General features: G+C 40.8%; 2 protein-coding genes across 2 annotated transcripts in view; both read left to right on the plus strand.

The window, feature by feature from the left end:
* Window positions 1-51: 51 nt before the first annotated feature.
* On the plus strand, window positions 52-4,834 carry tctn2 (tectonic family member 2). The gene is made up of 18 exons (XM_061768399.1): window positions 52-497; window positions 611-724; window positions 820-890; window positions 1,050-1,245; window positions 1,326-1,426; window positions 1,504-1,700; window positions 1,797-1,914; window positions 2,007-2,160; window positions 2,239-2,316; window positions 2,395-2,517; window positions 2,592-2,666; window positions 2,759-2,854; window positions 2,949-3,066; window positions 3,148-3,251; window positions 3,369-3,510; window positions 3,599-3,742; window positions 3,988-4,076; window positions 4,362-4,834. The coding sequence occupies exons 1-18, from the start codon at window positions 434-436 to the stop codon at window positions 4,484-4,486; spliced, it is 2,109 nt and encodes a 702-aa protein (XP_061624383.1). The 5' UTR covers window positions 52-433; the 3' UTR covers window positions 4,487-4,834.
* A 142-nt stretch (window positions 4,835-4,976) lies between these two features.
* The window catches only part of LOC133475488 (dynein axonemal heavy chain 10-like), a 33,526-nt gene continuing 11,004 nt past the window's right edge, over window positions 4,977-27,498 (plus strand). Inside the window, exons 1-47 of the mRNA XM_061768400.1 lie at window positions 4,977-6,315; window positions 6,395-6,510; window positions 8,159-8,474; window positions 10,289-10,677; window positions 10,773-10,963; window positions 12,507-12,705; window positions 12,817-13,011; window positions 13,141-13,311; window positions 13,420-13,596; window positions 13,714-13,866; window positions 13,959-14,128; window positions 14,208-14,359; window positions 14,442-14,606; window positions 14,681-14,888; window positions 15,028-15,184; window positions 15,292-15,768; window positions 15,877-16,035; window positions 16,126-16,242; window positions 16,318-16,420; window positions 16,504-16,682; window positions 16,774-16,985; window positions 18,194-18,350; window positions 18,441-18,674; window positions 18,749-18,871; window positions 20,459-20,692; window positions 20,818-21,041; window positions 21,121-21,390; window positions 21,496-21,679; window positions 21,757-21,891; window positions 22,008-22,160; window positions 22,262-22,450; window positions 22,713-22,859; window positions 23,107-23,298; window positions 23,420-23,538; window positions 23,618-23,776; window positions 23,913-24,048; window positions 24,126-24,248; window positions 24,337-24,468; window positions 24,586-24,802; window positions 25,034-25,153; window positions 25,553-25,698; window positions 25,773-25,925; window positions 26,000-26,260; window positions 26,343-26,515; window positions 26,613-26,706; window positions 26,820-26,987; window positions 27,060-27,248. Coding sequence (XP_061624384.1) covers window positions 6,231-6,315; window positions 6,395-6,510; window positions 8,159-8,474; window positions 10,289-10,677; window positions 10,773-10,963; window positions 12,507-12,705; window positions 12,817-13,011; window positions 13,141-13,311; window positions 13,420-13,596; window positions 13,714-13,866; window positions 13,959-14,128; window positions 14,208-14,359; window positions 14,442-14,606; window positions 14,681-14,888; window positions 15,028-15,184; window positions 15,292-15,768; window positions 15,877-16,035; window positions 16,126-16,242; window positions 16,318-16,420; window positions 16,504-16,682; window positions 16,774-16,985; window positions 18,194-18,350; window positions 18,441-18,674; window positions 18,749-18,871; window positions 20,459-20,692; window positions 20,818-21,041; window positions 21,121-21,390; window positions 21,496-21,679; window positions 21,757-21,891; window positions 22,008-22,160; window positions 22,262-22,450; window positions 22,713-22,859; window positions 23,107-23,298; window positions 23,420-23,538; window positions 23,618-23,776; window positions 23,913-24,048; window positions 24,126-24,248; window positions 24,337-24,468; window positions 24,586-24,802; window positions 25,034-25,153; window positions 25,553-25,698; window positions 25,773-25,925; window positions 26,000-26,260; window positions 26,343-26,515; window positions 26,613-26,706; window positions 26,820-26,987; window positions 27,060-27,248 — 8,523 coding nt within the window. The 5' untranslated portion in view covers window positions 4,977-6,230. The remainder of the gene's footprint in view (window positions 6,316-6,394; window positions 6,511-8,158; window positions 8,475-10,288; window positions 10,678-10,772; window positions 10,964-12,506; window positions 12,706-12,816; window positions 13,012-13,140; window positions 13,312-13,419; window positions 13,597-13,713; window positions 13,867-13,958; window positions 14,129-14,207; window positions 14,360-14,441; window positions 14,607-14,680; window positions 14,889-15,027; window positions 15,185-15,291; window positions 15,769-15,876; window positions 16,036-16,125; window positions 16,243-16,317; window positions 16,421-16,503; window positions 16,683-16,773; window positions 16,986-18,193; window positions 18,351-18,440; window positions 18,675-18,748; window positions 18,872-20,458; window positions 20,693-20,817; window positions 21,042-21,120; window positions 21,391-21,495; window positions 21,680-21,756; window positions 21,892-22,007; window positions 22,161-22,261; window positions 22,451-22,712; window positions 22,860-23,106; window positions 23,299-23,419; window positions 23,539-23,617; window positions 23,777-23,912; window positions 24,049-24,125; window positions 24,249-24,336; window positions 24,469-24,585; window positions 24,803-25,033; window positions 25,154-25,552; window positions 25,699-25,772; window positions 25,926-25,999; window positions 26,261-26,342; window positions 26,516-26,612; window positions 26,707-26,819; window positions 26,988-27,059; window positions 27,249-27,498) is intronic.

The raw sequence follows: 27,498 nt of genomic DNA on the forward strand, positions 1-27,498 counted from the left end.
GTACTGCCTTTTTAAATGCCATTTTGGAACCGGAAAAAAAAAAAAAAGGTTGGGAACCGGATGTACGTATAATTCATCGCGCGGTGACATTTGTTGTCATCCATCCAAATCCAATTTCTGCTGTTAATTCTCTATTTACTGTGGTAACGTGTATTAAAATGTATTTGTTAATATACTGATACATGATTGACAAAGATAAACAGACGAATCGCCGTAGCGCGCCATCATGCAAAAGTCGCCTAATAATATACGTCACCGTGTGTTTAGTAGGTTGTCGCTCAGTAACAGCGCACAGCGTCACTCATTTCAAAAGTAACTTTAATCTCCGATGTTACTGCGTTTTGTTATCACAGTCGTGTAGACATGTTTTTGATTAATCAGGATTTGACTCTATGGGTCAAATCCTAAACGTCTTCACAAGCCCTTTGATAGAATGGCTAAGGTGCTGGCTCTCCCAGTTGTCCTACTGTTTTGTTGGGCCGATAGCAAAAATCTTGGTAAGTAAAATGACATTTCTGAGTTGGGAGTAACTACACAGGTGCACTGGGACAATTGAATGTTATAAATGTACAGCCAGTGTTTGTTGAGTCAGACATGTCATTGTTAACAGTTTTCCAGCCATCGTCCGTTATTGCTACTGGACCGAGAATCACAGCATTTTTACTTGGAAACATAACAGACGTCTCTCTGAACGTGCGCGCTGTATTCCCATCTAATGTAACAGGTACAAACAACAAGAAGAAGTTCTTGAATAGTTCCATTATAAACTGAGGGAGAAACGCATGTGGTCAATTTTGTTGGTTGTTGGTTTCTTGACAGGAAGCATTGACCCGCCATCGTGTGCAGCCGAGGAAACACAGTGGATTGTTACAAAGGAACAGGTTGGAATGGTAGGAAAATGAGTTGAACTTCTCAACTGCAATGCGTAGTCACCACATGCAAAGATGAAGATGAGACCGAAACACGCGATGAAATTGAGGTTATTCTTTGTGATTTTAATTAACTTTGAAGTACCATGTCCCTCCCGTGTTTGATTTGTGATTCCACAGAATGCACTGCGAGTTCATTTGCACCTGAATAAAAGTCTGCATTTGTGTGGCGAAAACGAAACGGACTGCTGTCCAAAGCCACTGTGTGTCCTGGAGAGCCTGCAGATATCTGCCTGTGTGGGCAACACAGCTCAGGCATCATTGCTGATCCAGGCAAAAATTTATGCACATTTGATTTCTACTAATGCCGGATCTGGTAATTATACTGAATCGGATCACTTTCATTAAAAGAGAGTCAATATTTTCCACCGTATGTTAATCTCCTGTCCGTTGTAGATAGTCCAACGGTCATCCCAAACCAAGTGTACGAACCCCTGGGCTCCTGTCCTTGTGACCTCACTTCTGGAACATGTGATATTCGCTGTTGCTGTGACAAGGTACCTGTGAGGAAACCGACTAATATATTATGCTTCTTTCTTTATCCTTGATGCCACGGTCGCCTTTACTTCAACAGGACTGTTCGGCTGAAGAACTGAAGCTGTTTCAGTCTCACTGCCTCACAGGACCCTTTGGTGGGCAGCTCCCCCCAGTTCCAGACTACCACTGCTCTGCACAGAGAGAGGACTCCCCAGATTGGTTTCCATTTCTGTGTGTCATCTCTCCACTTGAAAACAACCCATACCTGGGGCTCTTCTACAATGGAGACAACATGTAGGAAATTCTTTAATTGCTTTGTTTAATTTCTTCTCATGTAATTGATTGCCTAAATTATTTACAGGTTGTATTTTTGTCATTTCATTTGTTCAGAATAACAAAACCTCGCCCTTCCTTCCAAATGCCTATTTTGTCTGCACCAGTTTTTAATATTTACAGACAAGGAAATCCAATTTTTACTCTGGATGATCAGTTGTTCACCATTCCTCAGGTTAGTAATTTCCGGTTTATTAGTGACAATGACGTGTTTTTGCGTTTCTGTTGCCAAAGCTAACTAAAACATTTGCAATGTTTTGCATACAGATGGCCATTGGACACTGTGTTTACAATGCTCCTGTTGCCTTTTTGGAGAATTTCAGTTTCAAATGTGTTACCCTGCTGGGGTCTTGTCCAACTGCTTTCCCTTTACAAACGCTGCCATCAGACTTGAGCATGAAAGTGAACAATGGGCAAGGGGGTAAATATTACATCTTTGAAAACTGTAACATTGCCTGTAAACGTTACAGTTTGAATAAATCATTTCTCTTTGCACTAGGTGATGTCACAGTAGAAGTAAGAGAAGAAACTGTCAGGGATTTGAATCCTTTCCTGTCAAATGCAGTTGTTAATTCAGGTACAGATATTGAAATGTATTGTACCATTGAAACACTGACTTGTGTACTCTGTGATTAATTGATAAATTTTTCTCCAGATCAGGTCAAGGTGTGTGAGAGTGTGACCTTGGCTTTGGATTACACATTCTACTGGAAAGGAAATCAAATGACAAAAATCATCCTGACACGCTCTGTCGGGACATTCATTTTAAAAGGAAGTGGTACGTGCCCATAACGCATTCCGGTCTTTTATTATTTTTTTTGGCTTTGTTTCCTATTCAATTTCTATTTGTAGTGGAGTTAACGACGAGGTATTCTGCTGATTTCCTGATTGGAGAACATGCGAGCGAGTCAAACTCAAATAATCCAGGTGAGCACACTTAACCCTGAGAAAACCTCTTCAGTTTTGTTTCTGTCAAAGATGACTCACGGTACCTTGTTAACACACATCTGGGATGACAGGTTATCAGGTGGGAAGGCCCATCATTGCCGGAATTGAGAGCACACAAACGAATGCTTTCTCTGTGCAGAGGACATCAATCAATCTCTGGAAACCAGGTGATACGATCACAATGTCAGTCATCTATAGTCTATAGTATTATTTTTAGTAAAATCAATTAACAAAGAACCAACTCCTCATTCTGCTGTGAAGTGCGTGACGGGCTGTGTTTGACCGCTGAGAAACAACCAGTACTGTTCGCTGAGAATTCAACATCAGGGTGTCATTTATTTGTCAGCCTACAAAACCTGACCCAATGTGATCTCCTCAGGTGAGTTGCTCAGCATGATTTAATAGAGATCAAGCTGCAGTACATGTCCTCAAGCAAAATAAAGTTACTTGTCTCCTCTAGAGACACCGTTGCGTCTCTACAGGCAGACTTGATCACAGCCACATATGTTGCAAACAGTGGAAACCCGAATTCTGAAACAGAAGCAGATTGGGTCAAAATAAGTGGTAAGTACGCATGAAGATTAAGTGTCTTGTAGTAGAATGTGTTAGATCTGTGGATGACTAATGAACTCATTGAATGAACTACATTTCCGTGTTACTGTCTTTTGAACTGAATTTTAGTTTCGAACTCAAGCAATTCGTTGGGAGATGTTGATGGTTCATGCAGCGGGATTGCATCCCATATCCATATCCACATTTGGAGTTATGTTACTAGAACGGCTGAAGGAAATGCCCAAAGGAATATCCATGCTATTAAAGTTTGGTGTGTATGTTAGTAAATTGAATTCATGTTGCACCTTGTAAACAACAGTGAGTTAAGGCCAATTCTTCATGTTGTTGAACATTTTTAGGTCCACGCTGTCCACTTGGACATTAGACTGCGGAGGAGGTGATGTATCTCCATGTTCAGATCCCACAGAGGCCCAGTTGTTTCATGTCACCTCATCAGTTACTTTTATTGACATTCCTATCCATATAGGACCTCCCAAAACCAGGTAATTGCACAAACTGCAAAACCCCCTGAACAAATGTTGATACTAGTTCCAGCAATTCATTTTAAATGCTAGGTCAACTCATTTTGTCCATCATCCTGTTCAGTAATAATAATGTATGCAACTATAGCACTTAAGGTACTCATAGACGCTTTACAATTGCACACATTATTCATTCATTTCACAGTTACACACTAATGGTGCTAAACTCCTTGTGTAGCCACAGCTAAACTTTTTTTGTTTCTCAGGTTCCAGATAAACTTCACAGAGTATGATTGTGACAGGAATGATGTATGCTGGCCTCAGATGTTCTTCCCCTTGACCAAGTATTACACTGGTAAGGGTTTCACCATATATTGGTTTCCGGACTTTTTGTATAAGAAAATATGTATGCAACAAATACATTTGAGCACAAACTAAATATTTTATAATGGTTCAATTTTATCATTTTATAATGGCTGTTTGTTTGTGGTAAAGTGAGACAGTAGATGTTGTTAACAAGGATCAGTTCCATTTAATACAAAAAAAGTAGTGTTAGTGTTACTTAAGATGATTGTATCCACGTTTAAAGTGCACATTGGGTTAGATTTGCTTAACTCATACAGTGACATTTTGTTTTTAGGCGAGCCACATTCTCAGTCTTTGGCCAAAGGCCTCATCTTGGTCTTCTTTTTCCTCGCTGCATCAGTTCTTGGGACTCCCTGGAGGCAAATCCGGCAAGCTTGGAACAGTTCCTTTCTGTCATAGAGGATTACTAAAGAGACACTTGTGTGACATAGTCTTATATTTTGAAGAAAAAATAGTTATTACCCTGGGGGGGGGGGGGGGGGGAGTTTTATTCTTCACTTTATACAGGACACGCCATGTATACACAGACCAGAAATTCACACACGCACAAGCAAGATCCTGTCGACATGCACCAATAGAGAGATGTCATACGGCAGTGCCCTTGAGGTAAACGGTCCTTTCTTGAGCAACCTGCCCCATTTCCATACTTGGACTGCCAAGTCCTTACAACTATGATGGTTCATGTTTATATTGTGTTTAGTGGTTGTTGCAATAGTTTGTTATCAAATAAATCTTAATTTAATATTATTTTTGTGGACCCCATCCTTGAAAAAGGGTACAATGTACATTTTTCTGTTGCTTAAAAACAAACTTACCACTTTTTTAAAGTATATATGCCCAGAGTGTTTGTTGCGTCACATGCAAAGTAGCCACACAGCCAGAGACGAATACTCTCATTGTCAGTGTTAGCTTGGATGACACCATTTCATTCCAGCCAGAATGGCATCTGCATTACATACAGTACAAGCCAATATTATATTACTATAATTATTAATGATTAGTCTTCAGATGGTGCTGTAATGCACAAACACAGACAATCTTTGTTAGATAAAATTGTTTGAAGGACTTTAAAACATTTAATAGGGGTTTCAATGCAAGATAAAGACAAACAAGCACACAGTGTCTGCGGTGCAGGGACTTCTGATGTCACATTTCCGTTGACAACTCGAACGTTATACAGAACGACTCTTTTGGAGCGAACTAACACATTATTTTCTCTCTTCACAAATTTAGCGTAACAAGAACCATCCATCAATGACTAGCCGACTTCTGCTCCATCCAAGTCTTAAAATAGTAAAGATGTCATTCCCACACTGATCATGCTTGAGTCAGAAGCAAGTCCAGTTCAGTTTAAATAAGAGCAGTGTAAAAAAATCAAATAAAGTTTAATACTAAAGCACACATACCAAGTTTGTATATAAAATGACTTGTGGGGTAGTGGGCATCTTCCCCAGGCCATGGTGCAAGGCGCTGCTTTATAAGATTTTACATTTGGTTTTACAAATATTTTCAAAATATTTTTACCGAGGGATACTTATTGTGTACACATATTGTTAGCCTAATAGCATCATTTCCTATGTCTTTTGTGAACGTTTTTGGACAAAACAACACACAAGAAGAATCTAGTTGAATTGATTTAACCTTTGGCGATTACCGTGACCTGGATGACACAGACGTAAAAAAAATAAAATTATAATAATAATGTTTTGGTTTTTTTGCAAGCACATTGGTATTTTTTTTATTTTATTTATTGATATTGTGAGAGTAGCTTAAAAATGATATAGGCAACTATGCTATTAGGCTAACGACACGATTCCCCCAGTTCATTCGTTTTGTCTTAACGCTGTGTGTAAATTGTCTCAAAATAAAGTTTGTTTGAATAAACGAAAGGTCAAATGTCGGGGGCCTTTTTGCGTCACCTTACACGTACTTTGGCGTCACCTTGTGTCAGTTGTGCCACTCGACGGTAGGTAGCCTACCTAAATTGATTCGTTTGTCGACGTCTATGCACAGAATTCCCTTTGGTCATTTTGTACAAGTTCGCTTTGTTTTTACATGTCGGTGTTTACAATAAAGTGGTGGGCTGTACATGATATAATTGGCGAATTATTGCGGAGGTTTACTAGCGTAGCGGTGTTGAAAAATGGAGGAGAACCAACAAGAAGACTCGAATTCGAATCCCGAGGATCCTGACGAGTCGGGCTCCCAAATCCTTTTAGACGAAGAGGGTGACTATCTTTTCAACCTCCATGTAATATCAAACAAGAAGCTCCAAACTCTTCTTAACTTTGACACTATTATGTTTAGAATTCAATGATCAGTCACCTGAAACGGATGAGGGCGAATACTCGTCGCCGAGTCCCGTGGAGATTTTCAGGAGTAACGAATACACCCTGAAATCACTGCAGAAAAAACTTGTCCATGTAAGTGAACGTCGCAGCAATCACAAAGGACACTGTCCACAATTCGAATTTGTCTTCATGCTAACAAAGGCAAAATTCACAATTGGTCTTTCATCCATGAATCGACCAATACATTTCATGGTTTAATTAGAATTGTTATTTAAACAGTCCTCGTCGGAATGCTGTTCACATTTTAACAACATGAGATCAAGATGACACCTAACAATTGATCAACAGCACCTTAAGCCATTGAGAGCCTTCCAACCGGATGTATTTAGAGCTCGGTGGCCACAACGCTTAGAATGTCATAATGGTGTCATCAGCAGGTTGCAACAGAGATACTGGAAGAGTCACAGAAAGGCATACAAGTGGGCGTCCTTCAAAATGTGTTTGTCGAGTCATGGATCAAACGCCTGTGGTGAATTTTGCTGTTGTTAGAAAACAGTAAGTTGTACAAAAAGTACTGAAACATTGAACAGTTGGATGTGTGCAAGTTTAGAGAAGGTTGAATTAAGTTAAAGGTTATAGTGTAACTTTTTGTGAGTAGTATAAGGATAAACTTGATTACTCAGAGAAAAGAAACGCAAGCATGGGGAGACCTGCAAACGCTACACAGAGATGGTCCAACGGAGATTCTAACCCATACCTGCTGACTCTTAAGCGAACCACTAAGTCACCATTCTGCTTCACTAAAAAAATGTTCTGTTGAAAAGCACAGCTTAATTTTAGTACAAATAACTGAAGCTTCACATGAGCATTTTTGGGGTATCAGAACTCAAGACACTTTCACTGTGTAATATGCCATAGCTGTTGCACATTTAATGTAACCTCTTGCAGTGAACCCACCATACTTTTGGCCTTTAACAAACATTTTTATGGCTGACATGTCAGGTGGCTGCATTTACTATTATATTACTGCAGTGCTCACTAATAAGAAATAGTACTACTAACCAGATTTGAACGAGAGAAGGATTTTGTTTGCATGGAGGTCATCTCACATCTTTCAACCTCAAAACAAATGTTGCATTTTATTTTTGCTGTCTATAGAATGACACTCAGTAGTGTATAGACCTCCACTAAGACCAAACCAGCCTAATTTGATAGATTTTAAAAAGAAGAAAAATATAAAAACTTTATCCAGATCCACGTCAAAAGTTAAAGGATTGTTCACGCCAAGGAAATGACTATCCAGAAAGTTTAGGCTGAGCCGCTTACTGTTTCTTGCCCATTTTGGGGGCTGCTTAAAGTGAATCCCAGCACCCATAAAATTTGAGAGATCATTATTTTTATTTTTACTGTATGTCCTCTTTAAACAATCTAGTAAAGTATATAGCCGTACACTACTTGGATGAAATGTAATTTTTTAACAACAAAAAGTGGGAATGAAATTGTGTCAAAATGTACAAAAGAGTGAAATTCAGCACCCCTAAACCTCTGATCCTAGAATCGCCCCTGGTTGAACCTAATCCTGCTACAAATAAGCACAAACCATTCCAACCATGGATATTTTGCAGGTGATTATCTAGCCACCCACAAAATGCAATGAGTTCATTATTAGTTATTTAATGTTTGCCAATCTTGCTAACACAACCAACCCCATGAGGTCTTGGTGCATGTATTACCTACTAAGAGAATCCACAACTTGGGTTGCCATTGTATTTCTTTTCAGATCTATATTCCATTAATGACTGCACATCAGATGAAGACAACTAAGGTAGACTGCCAGGCTGAAGAAGCTTCTCCTCCGGCTGAAGAAGCTTCTCCTCCGGCTGAAGAAGCTTCTCCTCCGGCTGAAGAAGCTTCTCCTCCGGCTGAAGAAGCTTCTCCTCCGGCTGAAGAAGTTTCTCCCAATGAAGAGGCCAGTGATGGTAAAGAGACTCCAACCAAGCCAAGTGATCACGCAGCTATTCGGGATGAGTTACTTAACAGCACGCACAAGTTCTTGGAAGTGGTCAACACAACTATTCAACAGCTTAAAGCTCAAGGTTTGTTCATCACATATAGTGCCTTGAAAAAGTATTCTTACCTCTTAAACATTTTCACATTTTGTGACCTGACAATTACAAACTTAAATGTATTTTGCTGAGATTTTATGTGATAAACCAACACAAAGTAGTATATAATTGTGAAGCGCATCGACGGGATCAGGGAGGTTGACTACAGTCCTGTGGATCTTAAATTTCTCAACGATATGCGCAACTGTAGTCACAGGAACATCAAGCTGCTTGGAGATGGTCTTATAGCCTTTACCTTTACCATGTTTGTCTCTTTTTCATTTTTCTTTCAGTTATTATTACTTTTGTCAGATTAAATTTATTTCTGTGACCACTGTGGGGTTTTCTTTCATTAATAGAGGGGCAGAAACAATTTTGTCTACATCTGAAAATACAGGGAAATCCTGGAAGAAAACCTTGTTGGGGGACTGCAAAACACTTGAGACTGGGAAGGAAGTTCATTTACCATGACCATAAACATAAAGCCAGAGCTACAATGGAAAAAGTTTAGATCAACAAATATTCAAGTGTTACGATGGCCCAGTTAATCCAGACTTAAATCCCATTGAGCATCTGTTGGGAGATTTAACAATTGCTGTTCACAGACTCTCTCCATCCAATCTGGCTGAGCTATTTTGCAAAGACGAATAGGCAAAAATGTCAAGAATATAGATGTGCAAAGCTAGTAGAAACATACCCCAAAAGACTTGGAGCTGTAATTGCTGCAAAAGGTGACTCAACGACATACTGACAAAGCAGGGCTGAAGATTAATTTACACCACATTTTTCAGATTTTTATTTATAAAAGTTTGAAAACTATGTATCATTTCTATATACCATATCATACCGTCAGTTATATTAAATGGCAGAAAAGTTGCTTTGGAGGGGGCAGATTCCAGACTGGAATTCTTCATCAGAATCAGAATCCTCTTTATTGCCAAGTATATCAAAAACACACAAGGAATTTGTCTCCAGTAGTTGGAGCCGCTTTAGTATGACAATAGACAGCCATTTTGACAAATACTTTGAGACATAAAAATACACTACAGAGAGTCAGTTAGATGGAAGAAGCTGTTGGAATGTCTGCTGATTTTAGTTTGCATTGTTCAATAGCGCCTACCTGATGGAAGGAGCTGGAAGAGGTGGGGACTTTTTTTTTTACGTCATATAGTAGTATAGTAGTAGTAGTAGTAGTACACATTTTTCCAAGATTTCTGAGCGAAATGGGATGTTGAAAATGGGACTAAGCTTAATTATTTGGATCTGAACCGATCCAATTATTGTGCCCAAACTCACCGAAAGACTTGCCACCATAAAACATTTTCTCAGTCTCTGTGGTCACTTGCCCACTTCAGTCAAACTTGAAGTTGTGGATGTTAGATCTAGAGTTTTTAATTGAATGACAGACATTAAAGTTCATAGTGATTTAAGGTCCTCACGAGTTGTTCTTCCAACCGAACTTTCTCTCAGCTGTGCCTGACAGTTTGGATCTTCTTCCACATAAAGTTGGTTCTTTGATAGACAACTGATCTAATCTAAATAGCTGCATTTTTTTTAAAGAAATCACTCCAAGAAATGGTTACCTGTAGACTTTTAACACCACATTGGGTTTCTAGGACTTTCATGTTATGAGGGCAATTCCATGAAAGCTGCCGAGCAAAAATTCATGTCGGTAACTATTTTAGTGGGTATTTATAAATTACTGAAATCCAAAGCAAAGCTTCCATTTCCCTGGTGAGTGTATATAAACCTCTGGCCACAGACTAAATCCTCTTTTGATTAACCAAATAACCTTTTCATTGCAGATGAGATTGCACTGCACATCCCCGAGCTAGACCTGGAGCCAGATGTCAATATACTGATGATCAATTTAGAGCTGGTAGAGGAGCTGGAGCATTGTGTGACGAACTGGCAGACTCAGCTTAACACTCTTATTGAGGAGCAAGAACAGAAGAAGCCACAGACACCAAGTCCGATGGCAGAAATCATTTTTTGGCAGGAGCGTTCCTCGATCCTGAGTGCTCTGACAGCCAAGCTTAATCAACCTGTGGTAAAGAAGATTTTGCTGGTATTGACCAAAGCACAAGCAGTTGTGATTCCCACTATGGAGGCTTCAGTGACTAAACTTGTTAAATACTCTTTGGAGGCAGATGAAAATGTACGCTTCCTCAAAACGCTGGAAAGACATTTCATGGTGAGCAATATGTTTGACCCAAATTTGGTAGATCTTAACGTCTTTCATAAAGTGGACAGCTGAACCTTTATTTATAGAAGTGTTTTGTCTTGTAGAATCTGGCTACAGGAGCAAACTTTAGTGTGATTCTGGAGACCATCCCACCTCTGATGAACAGCCTACAAGTTGTGTGGTTAATCTCCTGCCACTATAACAGGAATGATCGCATGGTCCCTTTGATGGAGCGCATTGTTTGGCAACTGTCTGAGCGTGTGGCTCAAGTCATTGATATCCATGTGCTGTTCAAGTATGTGGATTTTCAATTAAACTTAAACTGCTGGTCAAAAGAACATGCCCATTTTTTTTCCATTTATTTTTTTATTTTTTATTGAAAGTCAGGCAGTGCAAGTTTAATGAATACCTTGAAATGGTACAGACTAAGATTAATGGTGACATACAGACAGAGGTTGAAAAAAATAGGCAAGGTTACCCACAACTGAAAAGTAATGAATCAGAATTATACAATAAGCCTCCAGTCTTTAACTTGAATATGGAGAAAAGAATGAAAGCAACACAACCTACAAGTGTCACACATTTATGGGAACTTTCCCAACAGTTGGGAAGAACCTTCGGAAGAATATTTGATTTCCATTTTAGAGAAAATGCCACAAATGTGTTCAGCTGTCATATTTGCTCAAGGTGGCTACTTTGAATCAAAGGTTTTGAATGCATTTTCGTTTTGTGGAATGATTCCTGATTTCTTCTGCAACTTAAATAGTTATTTGTTCTGTGCTTTCATATTCAAGTCAAATGAGAACTTGAACTGCATAAATTTCATTTAAAAACAAAAGCTGGAAAAATTGGGGTGTTCTGTTTCTTTTGACCGGTAGTGTAAATGTAAGTGTTGCCCCCCTTCTTGAGCCGTCACCTTATTGTGGTGAAGGGGCTTGTGTGTCACAATGATCCTAGAAGCTAAGTTGTCTGGGGCTTTTTGTCCCTGGCAGGGTCACCTATTGCAAGCAGATCTTAGGTGAGGGACCAGAAAAAGCACAGCTCAAAGACCCTCTATGATAGTAACATTTTTGGACATTTTCCCTTGCTCGGACGCGAGTCACCGGGGCCCCCCTCTGGAGCCAGACCTGGAAGTGGGGCAGGATGGCGAGCGCCTGGTGGCTGGGTCTGCACCCATGGGGGCTGGCCGGGCGCAACCCGAAGAGGCAGCGTGGGTCCCCCTTCCCATGGGCTCACCACCTGTGCGAAAGGCCAACGGGGTCGGGTGCAGTGTGAGCAGGGTGGCCTTGGTGGCCCGATCCCCGGCTACAGAAGCTAGCTGTAGGCCCTTTCAGGCAGGGAAAGAGCCTGAGCTGGTGTGCAAGGCTTCTCTCAAAACACAGCTTGGGCTCTCGTACCAATCTTCTTGAGAGAGGTTGGACTCTACTTTGGAGTTGCCTACGGTGAGAGACGCCAAGCAGGTGTGGGTTTACTTATTGCCCCACGGCTCAATGCCTGTACGTTGGGGTTCACCCCAGTAGATGACGGGACGGTCCTCACCCCACCCCTCCCCCTGGATGCCTCCCTGGTGAGGTGTTCCGGGCACATCCCACCAGGAGGAGAACCCGGGGACAAACCAAGACACGACGGAGAGACTTTGTCTCCTGGCTGGCCTGGGAATGCCTCGGGATCCCCCTGGAAGAGCTGCACGAAGTGGTTGGGGAGAGGGAAGTCTTGGCTACCCTGCTTCAGCTGCTGCCCACATTACCTGAAACCCGATGAGTTGAAGAAAATGGTTGGATGGATATTAAGTGTCGCCAGTGCTGTGTCATGACACTCTGATTGTGTGTCTTTGGCAGAGATAAGAGAGAGGTGGCCAAATCCAAGGTGGATGATGCCAGGCAAGTTCTGGAATTGTGGAAGTCCTCTTACTACGAAGTGCGCGCTGAAATTGAACAAGGAGGCACTGGTAAACGCTGGGAGTTTGATAGAAGAAAGCTCTTTGAGAAAACTGATTACATGGCTGCCATCTGCCAGGACTTGTCCAATGTTTTGCATGTCAGTGATCTTGCGTATTCACACATTGTCACCTGCTGCATCAGGACTCAGCACATGACAAATCGTAAAGAAGCTCGATATTCAATGTATTGTTTCTTTGTGTGTGCACAGAATTTGGAAGAGTTTTACAACATCTTCAGCCGGGAAGTAAAAAGTGTAACCTGGGATCCAAAACGTTTTGATGAAATGCAGGTCAAAGTGGACAACCTCATCGTGCCTTTTGAGGAAGCCACTTTTGATCCTTTCAGTAGTTGTAAGATTAGCAGCTGGAAAATCATTATGCAGAACTTCAACAGTACAGTTTACGTAAGTTCAGGATGCCATTTTACTTGATTTCTGGAAATATATAATGAATCAGATACTTCTACATTGAAATTAAAGAGCATTATCAATGTAATAGTTGATTTTCTTAGCCTTGTTTTTGTGTTTGATCAGGCCATTGAGAGGGAGGTCATCGCCTTTATTGACCAGTCCTTTAAGACACTGCGCTCCTCAACTGCTGCCTTTGGAATGCTTGTAAAATTCAAAGACATTCGCTCTAGACCAGCCATCAATAGTCATTTGATGAAAAAGACGAATGACGTTCTGGCTCAGTATTGCAAAGAGGTTTGTCTGAAATCACTGTCAAATTTAAGTTGTAATGTAGTGTTGAGTAACAATGCTGAAGATGTTGCACGTAGGGCAAAGGATTTTGTCACTTGTCTTTTGTTATAGGTGGACTGTATAAATGAAATATTTGAGGAAAAGAGAGATAAACCACAAATTAATAAGAATGAGCCTCCCCTGGCAGGAGGCGTCAGGTGGACGCATTCCCTTTTTCAGCGCATAAAAGGTGGCATGCTTCCTCTCCTGACCATGCCAGATTTATTGGATAGTGAAATGGGCAAATTAGTAAGTGACTTTTTCACAATTGTATTGGCGCACGTGTATGCATTTAGGCGCAAAGAACTATCAGAAGATGTTTGACTTGTTAAAAATTATTTTTGGACATTTTTGTATTTTGCCCAGGCGAAAAACAAATACTTGGAAATGGCAAAAAAAATAAGCGACTATGGAGTGAAGAAGTATAAGTCATGGATAGCTGATATTGAACACAACTTGCCATTGTTAATGAGAAAAAACATCTTGGTCATAATTTCGAAGGAAAACCAACGAGAGCTGGTATGTAAAGACTTGATTGTATTTTCTCACAAAAACAGGGCAAATAATACAGCTTTTTTTTCCTCTACTGTTTTTTTCCTTCTAATTTTAAGGCCGTCCCAGCCAAACCTGACATCAAGGGACAAAGGGATAGGCGATACCGTTTAAACTTTCCACAAGAGATCATGACAGCAATTGCAGAAACAAAAAACTTTATTTCAATGTCTTTCTCCATGTCCGAGGTGGCTCGAAACGTGACTCTACAGGAGTCCAACTTTATAAGGTAGTCAGACTTGCCAAAGACAAGGACGCACCACAAAAACGCACATCACTTTAACCTCCGCATTTCACATTGGATTTAGGTACAGTGAAGAACTATACAAGCTTGTCAGCCGTTACAACTCTACAGTTGATAGTCTGAGTGATGCAAAAATTGCCATGTTGTCTCAAAACATCAAAAGAGTGGAAACAGTGTTATTTCCGGGATGCAAAAGACTGAACTGGAACTCCTTGGGTACGGTGCTAAAATGTTGCTATGATTTCATACATGTACGTTCTAGATGGGATGAGACTTCTGTTTGTATGTTTGAATTTAGCAATTGCAGATTTCATCAACAATGGCAACCCGGAGCTCTCAAAGTTTGAGTCAGTTGTTAATCAAATACAGAACAACGAGCTCGATATTGAAGCAAAGTTGAAATCCATAATGATGGCAGATCTGCTGAAATGCCCAGCTCCATATAAGTCAGACCTTTTACCAAGTATGTTGAATTAAAACGTTTTAATCAAATGCCATGAATCATAGTGATTGTAGTCGTACACATTTTTTTTTCAGGTGTCAGGGAGTTTTATGAATGTATTGATCGAGAACGGATCAAGACAGTAAATTTGTTAAGAAGCAAATACGCTGACATTGGACCAGTCATCTCTAAGGTGGAACACTTGATCTTGGAAACGAACACTGGCAAGTCCAACAGTATGTCAAGTTACTATGCATACTGGGAACAGAAGGTGCACGATGCTCTCATTAACATGGTGGTGAGGTAATATCCAGTGAGCTGTAACAAGTATTATAACAATTATTGAACATGTAACATTCTCATTTCAATCATTGTATTTGAACGATCGTGCGACATGTGGCTTGTTCTCTGCAACAAACATTCTGTTAATTTTCACGTTTAGGAACATCAAGGCTTTCAATGTTGTGCTGATGGGGAGCACTCCTCTCTTCCGTGTTGATGCCATCCTTTCTCCCCCCAAAATTTTGTTGCAGCCCAAAACAAATGAGATCTCCCGAATACTTATACAGTGTGTCAGAGAGTGTGTCGAGAGCACCAAAGTAGGACCATTATTTCCTCTTCTGTGAACCATTGGACATTTTACACTTAAGTGTGCTGTTATAATAATAGCTGCGTGGCCTGATCCACACCCATGTTTCTGTTCCAGGAGTTTGTGCGTTGGATGAGTGGAAGCTGCATTGAGTGCCCTCCACAACAAGTCAGCGGTGATGATTTTGTGACTTTTAGCTTCTTCGAGGAAGTTTGTTATCATCCTCAAATCAATGAAAGTGCCCTTGCTGTATCGCAGAATATTCAGCAGTTGATGCTTTCTGTAGACCAGTACCTCAACCACTGGAAACAGTACCGGCCTCTTTGGGAAAAGGACAATGCCACAGTCTGTGAAAAGTTTGCTGAGGCAAACCCATCATGTGTTATGTATGATCAGAGGCTGCAGTTCTATGCTCAAATAAATCAGAGGGTAGTACTGGAGTCTCTTTTTAAGAATGTACACATCATTCAACTAAACCTCGAGCCACTGGGCCGCACTGTGCAGGAGATTGCAGAATCCTGGATCAGTTCACTGGGGATTATTCTCAACAAATCAGCTAAAGAAGAACTCTTCAACTTGAAAGATGAACTCATGGTAATGTGGATTTATGCTTCACTAAATATGACTCATTTGACTAACTTTGGTACCTTCTTACTAATGTACAGCAGGTAAAGTTCCTATCTTATGTCGTGTGTTCAACAGCAACTCTCGGAGAAGCTTAAACAGAGTCCTGATACTTTTGATAACTTGAAGAATGTCCTTGGGACTATCTCAGACATTCGAGACATGTCTTTAAATGTGACATTAAGCATCACAGATATTCAAGAAAGATACAGAACACTGGCTATGTACAAAGTGGAGGTACTGTAGTTCAGGGCTTTTTAAATCTTACAATTTCATGATCACTATGTTTCAAATTTTGCACTTCCTGAGTTTGCCCCCTATGTGTAGGTTGTAGAGGAGGAAATAGAACTAATGGAAAATATTAACCAGATTTGGAGTGAGCTGTTTGTAGAATCCAAACGAGTGGATCGGAGTTTAACACATGTCAAGATGTCATTTAAAGAGGTTAGAACCTACTGCAATTGCATATTTTCACCTCAGCCACTACCAAAATTGACGGTTACAATTCCATTATCAAAGACTACCAAGGGGATGACTGAAGAGTTTCAGCAGAATTTGTCCATCTTTGTTGGAAACTTTAATATGGATGGTCCTGGAGCTGTTGGAGAGGATTTAGATCAAGGTATTTGGAAATGTGTCTATAACCATCACAATAATATTTTGAATATTCTTCAAGGAAATAGCATTGGTCTCTTTTCCTTCCAGGCCTATCAAAAATGGAGTCATATGAAGCTGAGCTTACCAAGGCGGTGGAGGGACGGCAGGACCTTGCTAATGCTGAGAAACTGTTGGACCTTCCCATCACTGTGTATCCAGAGATTGTCAGCATACAAAAAGACATGAATGGCTTCAGGCTGGTTTATGACATCTATCAGGAGCAAAAGGTCGGATTAAAGGGTTTTCATTTTAAAACCTGTGATAACCCTCAAAATTCTGGCACACCTCATGTCTTTGGATCCTTATTTTGCTTCACAGGCTACAAAAAATAAGTGGTCTCAGACCTTGTGGGCAGACTTAAATATCCTCTTGCTCCAGGAGGGTACTGAAGGATTTATCAAAGATTTGAAAAAGTTGCCCAAAGATGTGCGATCACTACGTGTGGCCTGCATCCTAGAGGGCAGAATGAAAGAATTCAGAGATTCACTTCCTCTTCTGTTGGATCTAAAGAATGAAGCCCTCAGAGAAAGGTCAGTGTGGAAGTGTACCCCAAACTTGAAGGGGTTTATTATGACAGCTACACCCCCTTTATTTCAACTCCCATTTTATTTTTCATTTATGCTTATTTTAATCCATGAAGGTAGAATTCAATGTACACTGCTGTATATACTTTTTTTTTTTTTTTTGTTACCACAAATGGAGGCATGGAAAGAGAGATAAGAGTGAAGAGGTGGCCAAATAGGGCTGCACCTCTTGAGCGAGGGTTGAAAGTTGGGTTTGTTGCCTTACTCAATGAGGGCATCTCGACAGCAGTCAGGAAAAGACTAGTATTTCTCCAGCAACTAGTTGCCATTTTATTTTATTTTTTCATTTTTCCTCTGCACCACGACTTGAACTGTGACCCCCTGATTCTCATCACACAGGGAAATTTTGGCATTACACACTGATTCCTTGATGGGGAAAGGTCATTTGTGTGCAGTTTGGGAGTAACTCAATATTGGGTTGATCACTCATAGTGTTTGTTCCACCACAAGACAACAATTAGAGCCGGCAGCTCTTTCTCTTTGGCCTTTGTACTGGCTGGAACGTTATCAGCTCTTTGTTGTAGGGTATGGATAATGTCCAGTTTGTTTTTCATTGGTCAGTGTGCGTGGGTTTTCTGGAAACCCCAACATGGAGGGCCCTGTAGTCTCCAATGTGGACATCACGGTCCAGAAAAGGCAACTTATTGCCTTCGAAATCCTCACGTGTGAACTTGATGTTATTTTGCACTGCCTTTTTGGAATGTACGCATCATTCAACTAAATCTCAAGCCACCGTGCTGCACTGTATAGGAGATTGTAGAGTCCTGGATCAGTTCCCCAAAACCTCATGGGACAAGTGGGGAAAAAAATGGGGAGTATCTAACAGGGAGTGGTACCAAAATTATCACTGGAGTCAAATAGAATACATGACTGCAGTGGGACTCAAATAAGGAAACAAGATGAATGCTGTGGCTTCTTCCTAGTGTGGGGCAAAGCTTAAGACTGGGAGCTGATTAACAATACGTTCCAGGTGCGCGTCCTTGGTCACTCCACCCAGCTCACCGTGCAACTGAAAAGGAACAAAACAAAAAACACAGTTAAGAGCCAACTGACAGAAAAACAAAAAACTGACATGACATATATTACACGTTAAATGCACAGAATCAGAGGTAATTAAATAACCCACAACCAAACTGAAACATTTCTTCCAACAGACACTGGAAGGAATTGATGGATCGGACTGGTACGAGCTTTGACATGAACCCTAGCACCTTCACTCTTGAGAACATGTTTGCAATGGAGCTTCATAAATATGCCGATGTAATAGGGGAAATTGTTACTTCAGCTTCGAAAGAGCTTGGTATTGAAAAGGTAAGACTTGTTCTTTCTAAAGGATTAAAATTGGACAAAGGATTTTAAAAGATAGATGATGATCTATAAATATTTGTATGTCTCTCTCAGGGTGTGAAAGAGGTGGTAGAAACCTGGGGAAACATGCAATTCATTATACAACCCTATAGTAAAGGTCCCCATCAGCAGTGTGCTGTCTTGGGTGCAGTGGATGAGATCCTGTTGATTGTGGACAACGATGCCATGAATTTGCAGAGCATGGCTGGCAGTCGTTTTGTTGGACCTTTCCTAGGCACCATACAGCAATGGGAGAAAGACCTGTCTCTTATCAGTGAAACCATAGAGGTCAGACACTGTGGCTTAATCTCCCATTAACGCTAGATCGATAAATGTTTGAAATAAAAAAATATCTGACACAGGTTTGGTTGCTGGTACAACGGAAATGGATGTACTTGGAGAGCATATTCATTGGTGGTGATATTTCCTCACAGTTACCAGAGGAAGCCAAAAAATTTGACATCATTGACAAAAAGTTTAAAGAAGTTAGTGTTGCGTTTTCCTAACATTAATACAACCCCAATTCCAATGAAGTTGGGACTTTGTGTTAAACTTAAATAAAAAAATACAATGATTTGCAGATCACGTTCGACTGATATTTAATTGAATATACTACAAAAACAAGATATTTAATGTTCAAAAACTTTATTGTTTTTATCAAATCATTAACTTAGAATTTTATGGCTGCAACACGTTCCAAAAAAGCTGGGACAGGGTCATGTTTACCGCTGTGTTACATCACCTTTTCTTTTTACAACATTCAATAAACGTCTGGAAACTGAGGACACTAATTGTTGAAGCTTTGTAGGTGGAACTCTTTCCCATTCTTGCTTGATGTACAGCTTCAGCTGTTCAACAGTCTGGGATCTCTTGTCGTATTTTACGCTTCATAATGCGCCACACATTTTCAATGGGAGACAGGTCTGCAGCCAAGCCAGTCTAGTACCCTCACTCTTTTAACACGTGCAGAATGTGGTTTGGCATTGTCTTGCTGTAATAAGCAGGGGCGTCCATGAAAAAGACGTTGCTTGGATGGCAGCATATGTTTCCAAAACGTGTATGTACCTTCCCACGTTAATGGTGCCTTCACAGATGTGTAAGTTACCCATGCCATTGGCACTCACACAGCCCCATACCATCACAGATGCTGGCTTTTGAACTTTGCATCCGTAACAGTCCGGCTGGTTCTTTTCCTCTTTGGCCCGGAGGACACAATCTCCACAATTTCCAAAAACAATTTGAAATGTGGACCACAGAACACTTTTCCACTTTGCATCAGTCCATCTTAGATGAGCTCGGGGCCCAGAGAAGCCGGCGGCGTTTCTGGGTGTTGTTGATAAATGGCTTTTGGTTTGCATAGTAGAGTTTCACTTACGGATGTAGCGCCGAACTGTATTTACTGACATTGGTTCTCTGAAGTGTTCCTGAGCCCATGTGGTGATATCCTTTACACATTGATGTCGGTTTTTGATGCAGTGCCGCCTGAGGGATTGAAGGTCACAGGCATTTAATGTTGGTTTTCGGCCTTGCCGCTTCCTTACAGTGATTTCTCCAGATTCTCTGGACCTTTTGATGATATTATGGACAGTAGATGTTCACAAAGAGGTGAACCTCACCCCATCTTTGCTTGTGAATGACTGAGCAATTCAGAGAAGCTCCTTTTATACCCAATCATGGCACCCACCTGTTCCCAATTAGCCTGTTCACCTGTGGGATGTTCCAAACAGGTGTTTGATGAGCATTCCTCAACTTTCTCAGTCTTTTTTGCCACCTGTCCCAGCTTTTTTGGAACGTGTTGCAGCCATAAAATTTTAAGTTAATGATTATTTGTTAAAAAACAATCAAGTTTATCAGTTTGAACATTAAATATCTTGTCTTTGTAGTGTATTCAATTAAATATAGGTTGAGCATGATTTGCTAATCATTGTATTCTTTTTTTATGTTTAACACAACGTCCCAACTTTATTGGAATTGGGGTTGTAGAATTAACCACTGAACTGTGAATGGTATACAATTTTTTTTAAAAAATATATATATATATTTTTTTTATTTTATTTTTTGGGTGTGTGTAGATAATGAATGACGCACAGGTCAACCCAAATATTAAGCGTTGTTGCGTGATTCCTAACCGGCTAATGGACCTGCAGACCCTCAGTGAGAACCTAGAGAGGTGCCAGAAGAGTCTCAACGACTACTTAGATTCGAAGCGGGATGCATTCCCACGTTTCTTCTTCATCTCTGATGATGAACTGCTCAGCATTTTGGGGAGTAGTCACCATGATTGTGTGCAGGAACATATGATAAAGGTAAGAGTGGAAGAGCATTGTCATTCAAAGTATGACTGAACCTGCCCTGGTATGATTTGTTAAGGTGTGTAATCAAATACAGTATGAGAAACCTGTTCCACCCTGTCACCACCTTATTCCACAAGATGTATGATAATATCGCATCTCTGCGGTTTGACTCGGAGAGCAGCGGGGAGACAGCAGCAGGAGCCATGGTGTCTGCTGAGGGGGAAGTGATGGAGTTTCAAAAGCCCGTCCAAATCAAAGGAAGGGTGGAGGAATGGATGACAGGAGTTTTACATGAGATGAGGAGAACTAATCGACTCGTCACTAAGGAAGCAATCTTTCGCTATTGTGAGGACAGAGGCAGGTGTGTGTAGATTGTGAGCATTTTATCCCTGTCTATGAGTAGTAAAACCTTTCCCACCATGAGTCTCCTTGTCACGCAGGGTGGACTGGATGTTGCTGTTCCAGGGCATGGTGGTACTGGCTACAAATCAAGTGTGGTGGACATGGGAGGTGGAGGATGTTTTTAACAACTTGAAAAAAGGAGAAAAATATGCCCTAAAGAACTATGCGACAAAAATGCACCAGCAGATTGATGAGCTGGTAACGCGTATAACGCAACCTATGAAGAAAAATGACAGACGGAAGATCAACACTGTCCTTATCATAGATGTCCATGCAAGAGATATTGTCGACAGCTTTGTCTTGAACAGGTACAGCTCTCATAATGTATGGTCCTGCTACTGCCACTGTCAACTATTACAGCCTTTTTCATGTATGTGTCAAGGTGAACTTGAATCTTGTGTTGCTCTCTGCAGTATAACAGATGCTGAGGAGTTCGAGTGGGAAAGCCAATTAAGATTCTACTGGGTCCAGGATGAAGACAATCTTTTTGTGCGCCAGTGTAGTGCATCTTTTAGTTACGGCTACGAATACATGGGGTTGAACGGTCGATTGGTTATAACTCCCCTGACAGACCGGATCTACCTCACGATCACACAGGTTCGTGAACACTTGCAACACTTCAAGCAAACAAACAGTTCTTAATTTCTTGGTATGGGTGTGTATTTGTGGGGAAGGCTCTCTCCATGTTCCTGGGTGGAGCTCCTGCTGGACCAGCTGGTACTGGAAAGACAGAGTCCACCAAAGATCTGGCCAAAGCTTTGGGCCTGCTCTGTGTGGTTACCAACTGTGGTGAAGGCATGGACTACATGGTGAGAAACTAATCTGGCAATCAGTAGAGACGATTGTTTTGCCTTTATGTAAATCCAATTGCTTCCATTTACAGATGTTTGATGTGTTTTCCTTAATCATCCTCTTCCTTGTGCAGGCTGTTGGGAAAATCTTGTCTGGCCTGTGTCAATGTGGAGCTTGGGGCTGCTTTGATGAATTCAACCGTATTGATGCCTCAGTCCTTTCAGTGATCTCTTCCCAAATCCAAACCATTCGCAATGCTCTCATGCTGTACCTTAAAATATTTAATGCAAGTCTTTGCTACATAATTAGCATACATTATGATTTTTATTTTTAAAGATTGTTGTCATGTACTTTCGCTAACTCCCACCTTGTCGTTTTGGACATCAGTTTGAAGGTCATGAGATTACCCTGGATAGCCGAATTGGGATCTTCATCACCATGAACCCCGGCTACGCAGGGCGCACAGAGCTGCCCGAATCCGTCAAAGCTCTCTTCAGGCCTGTGGTGGTCATTGTGCCTGACTTGCAACAAATTTGTGAGATCATGCTCTTTTCTGAAGGATTCCTAATGGCCAAGGTAACGTAAGGTCACTGTGCAAACATAGTCAAAAGAGATGAAGCAGTACAATAAAAATAACAGAACATAACACATCAATTAAAATGGCAAATGATATGGCAAACCAAGTGAATAGGAAGTGAGTCTTGAGTATGGATTAATTGACTAATTTGATCACATTTCTGTCCCACTATTTGCATGTATATCAAGACAGCAACTTAACACATATACACATATGCTCCTCAAGAACTAAAGACCTCTGCCCACTTTTTTTAAAATTCAGGTCCTTGCAAAGAAGATGACTGTACTCTATAAGTTGGCTCGAGAGCAGCTGTCCAAGCAGTCGCATTACGACTTTGGCCTGCGAGCTTTGAAATCTGTCCTCGTGATGGCAGGAGAACTGAAAAGAGGCTCACCAGACATAACTGAGGTAAAATCATCATAAAGTATTATCATTTCAAAAAATATTCACAGAAATGTGTCCTTGAACAAACTTTTAATTATTTCTGAAGAATTTGTATCCTGCATGGCAACTTCCTCCAGAGGATTGTATGAATATGTTGTTTTCCTTGATTCCATTATTTTCAGTTTTATGCAATGGTCACTGTTATTTCAAACAAAAGATGAGCTTTCTATGCAACAATAGCTTTTTAAGAGGTTCCCTCCTTTCTCTGTAGGATGTGGTCTTGATGCGAGCTTTGAGGGATATGAATCTGCCAAAATTTATATTTGAGGATGTACCGCTGTTCCTCGGACTGATCTCAGACCTGTTCCCAGGGCTGGAATGCCCTCGCGTTCGCTATCCAAACTTTAATGATGCTGTAGAAGACAATCTAAAAGACAACAAATACATCTTGCTGCCTGTCCAGGTTTGTGTAATTCACAGTTATAGTGATTCGTTTCTGGGGTTCCACTGCATGCAGCTGAAACAGTAACAAAATAATAATGAACTTCAGTTTGAGTCTTGTGAAACCCTTTCCACACTTTCAGGTGGATAAAGTGGTGCAAATGTACGAAACTATGATGACACGACACACAACTATGATCGTGGGCCCAACAGGTGGAGGGAAATCGGTTGTAATCAGCACATTGTGTCAAGCTCAAACCAAGTCAGTTTTAAAACTTCAAACTTCTGTCAGGTTTCTTTGTTGCATATATGTGTTCATTCTAGCAATATCTTGCCACCAGATTGGGATTTTACACTAAATTATATCCCCTGAACCCCAAAGCTGTGAGTGTCATTGAACTGTATGGTATTCTGGATCCTGACACTCGGGACTGGACTGATGGAGTCTTATCCAACATTTTCCGTGACATCAACAAGCCTACTGACAAACAGGAGAGGAGGTGAGACTAAAACATTTGATGGCGATAAGGTCATACAGTACATCACATTACAACATGTCTCGTCTACTACGATAAGTATTGATATAAATTATATTGTAATTTAGCCTACAATGAACATATGAACTTGAACTCGCAGATATATCCTGTTTGATGGGGATGTGGATGCTCTGTGGGTGGAGAACATGAATTCAGTAATGGATGATAACAAGCTTCTTACGCTGGCTAATGGCGAACGAATCCGTTTACAAGGTCACTGTGCCATGCTGTTTGAGGTCTGTATGAATTACGGATGCCATACACACATGCTCTATTTGTTAATAACTTGCAATGTTTGTTTCATTGATCGCAGGTTGGAGATCTGCAGTATGCCTCACCTGCTACCGTCTCCCGCTGTGGAATGGTTTTTGTGGACCCCAAAAACCTGCGATACACCCCATACTGGCAGAAATGGTTGACAAACAGACCTGTCAAAGTAGACTATCCTCATTGTATTGGAACTGTATTCACACTTTCTGTCATCCTTGAACTTTTCTTTTTTCTTTTTTTATATATATATTTAGGAACAAGAAGAACTTAATAACCTTTTTGAAAAGTATGTGCATAGCTTGATTGACATGATTGTGGAAGGTATTGTTGATGGTAAACAAGGGCAGAAACTGAAGACTGTTGTCCCTCAGACTGATCTAAATATGGTAGGATGATCACATGTTCTCTTGAAACCTATTTAGCTTCATTTGTGCGGGAAGGTTAGTATCATCCATGATCCAGACAACTGACGGTGATTCTTATTGTGTTGGACCTATGTTCAGGTGTCCCAGCTCTGCATGACCCTTGATGCCCTACTTGAAACTGAGAACCTAAGTGCTTCAGTCTTGGAGTGTTACTTCTTGGAAGCTCTGTACTGCTCTCTTGGGGCAACATTGGTGGATGATGGAAGAGAAAAATTAGATGATTTAATCAAAAGACTTTGTGGCTTAACCACTGTGTGTGACGAAAAAAAACTGGCTGGACCTGGTGAGATCCCAGGTAAAAGATGAATTTTGACTGGATGATGCAGCTTTCATATTATTTATTTACTGTATATAAAGTTTCACTAAGTGTAAGGTCTTCTGATGGTGTTTTCCTTCAAGAAGATTACAGTTTTAGTTTAAGCATTTGTTATCAAATATAATGAAAACGTTGTTGTGCATAAAATGTGGTGTTATTCACAGTATATGAGTTGGTTCTAGTGGGTTTTAATAGATATCATTCATACAGGACACCTGCCAACACTATATGATTTCCATTTTAATGACACGAAGCAGAAGTGGGTTCCCTGGACTTCTTTGGTAACCAAATACGTCCACAACCCTGAAATGAAGTTTGCTGATATTCTGGGTACGTGTTCATTGTGAGCTAATTGTTGAGGATATGCAAATATAGCAATTCCAAATGTGTATAGATTTTGACTCACATTTCCACCAAGCACGACAGTTACCAGAGTTCTGTTCCTTCTCAGTCTGCCCATTCCATTCTTTCCCATTTTTCGAAATCAAAATTCTCTGTCAATCAATGGTCTGCTGTTTGTTTAACTAGGTTTTTAGAACTAGTGTATTGCAATGTACGTCTGGAACCGGTACTCCAAAGACAAGGTCCGGAAAAATGGGATGGTATGGGATAGATATTCTAGAAACCTTTACAATGGAAGCAAAACCCAAACATACTGCCGGACGGAAATGTGGCTTTTTGACCTAGCTTGTTTTTCTTTGACTCGCTAACATTCCGTCTTTGCCTCAGTCCCAACTGTGGACACCACCAGAACCAGCTGGATATTGGAACAGATGGTGAAGATAAAGAGGTCTGTGCTTTTGGTTGGAGACTCGGGAACCTCCAAAACAGCGACCATTAGTAACTTTCTGAAAAACCTAAGTGGAGATTCAAGTGTGAGTTAAAAATCCAGCCAAGTTTGACTACATTGCTGACTGTAGCTGTTACTGATGATGTTGTTTTCCACCAGATTACTTTGACCATCAACCTTTCATCCAGGACAACATCAATGGACCTCCAGAGGAACCTGGAGGCCAATGTAGAGAAAAGGACCAAAGAGATATACGGTCCTCCAATGGGCAAGAGACTGTTGGTCTATATAGATGACATGAATATGCCAAAGGTATCTCCAATCTACTTCGACCGTAGGGTTTGAAGTGAATGTATGCTATTTAACTATTCTTTCTTCTTGACCAGGTGGATAGCTATGGCACACAGCAGCCAATTGCACTGCTGAAGCTTTTATTGGACCGAGGAGGCATCTATGATCGAGGGAAAGAGCTCACCTACAAAACTCTCAAGGATCTTGGCTTCATTGCTGCCATGGGGAAGGCAGGAGGTGGGAGGAACGAGGTGGATACCCGCTTCGTTTCACTCTTCAGTGTCTTCAGCATCCCTTTCCCAGCAGTAGAGTCTCTCCACCTGATCTATTCCTCCATTATCAAAGGCCACACCAAAGTGAGTAGCATCTTTTCATAAAGGTTATGCTGATCTCAATGCACCTCATGGCATGTATAATACATTTGATTGAATATTTTAGCTCTTTGAGGATGTGGTACAGAAGGTTTGTGATAAAGTCACCTTCTGCACACTGGAACTGTACAACAGCCTTGTCAAAGACCTGCCACCGACTCCAGCAAAGTTTCACTACATCTTTAACCTGCGAGACCTATCGAGGGTGTACAATGGACTGACACTCACCGAGACTACAAGGTCTGCGAAAGGCAACAAATTCTCTTGACAGATATTGTGTTGTGTTGTGTTGTACATTGTGTCGTTATCTGTGGCCTTAATTTTTGCTTTATAACAGATTTTCAACAGTGACTATATTTGTACGGGTTTGGAGAAATGAGTGTCTGAGGATTTTCCACGATCGACTCATTGATGAAAAAGACAAAAACCTGGTAAATTTGAACAATGATCATCCATTTTTTTCACCACAATATAAATGATGACCGAATTAATCTACAATTAATCAAATAACATCATAATCATTTAATTTTTTTTCTCCAAACAGGTTCAGGGCCTTATAAAGAACTTAGTTGAGGAGCATTTCAAGGCCAACATGGAGGATGTTATGAGAGACCCAGTTCTTTTTGGAGACTACAGGACAGCCTTGAGTGAGACAGAACCAAGAGTTTATGAGGACTTACAGGACTTTGAAACTTCTAAAGCTCTATTTCAGGTATGATGATGGCATCACTTTAAATTTAATGGAGTTTAAAAGATTTTGAGAGACCATTTTTGCATTCTACAGGAAATTCTAGAGGAATACAATGATAGAATGTCGAGGATGAATCTGGTACTGTTTGATGATGCCCTGGAACATCTGACTCGCGTGCACCGCATCGTTCGCATTGATCGTGGTCATGCTCTGCTTGTGGGTGTGGGAGGCTCCGGCAAGCAATCTATCACCAGGCTTGCGGCCTTCACTGCTGACTGTGAGGTAGTGAAACTATTTGTTTTAAATTAAAATCGGTTGACATCTAGCTTTTGAAAGCTTTGAAATTACATCTTTTAAGCTTGTTTTGGGCTCACCACCCGTGGGAGGGGTTAAGGGGGCTGGGTGATCTTGGTCATAGTTGAAAGCAGGGACAGTGGCTGTCTGGTGTTTGGTTGCAGACGCTGACTCCGGGAATGTGGAACATCACCTCTCTGGCAGGCAAGCAGTGTCAGCCGGTGTGCAAGGTCAAGAG

Source organism: Phyllopteryx taeniolatus, chromosome 3 (assembly GCF_024500385.1).
Source record: "Phyllopteryx taeniolatus isolate TA_2022b chromosome 3, UOR_Ptae_1.2, whole genome shotgun sequence".
NCBI classification, from domain to species: Eukaryota; Metazoa; Chordata; class Actinopteri; order Syngnathiformes; family Syngnathidae; genus Phyllopteryx; species Phyllopteryx taeniolatus.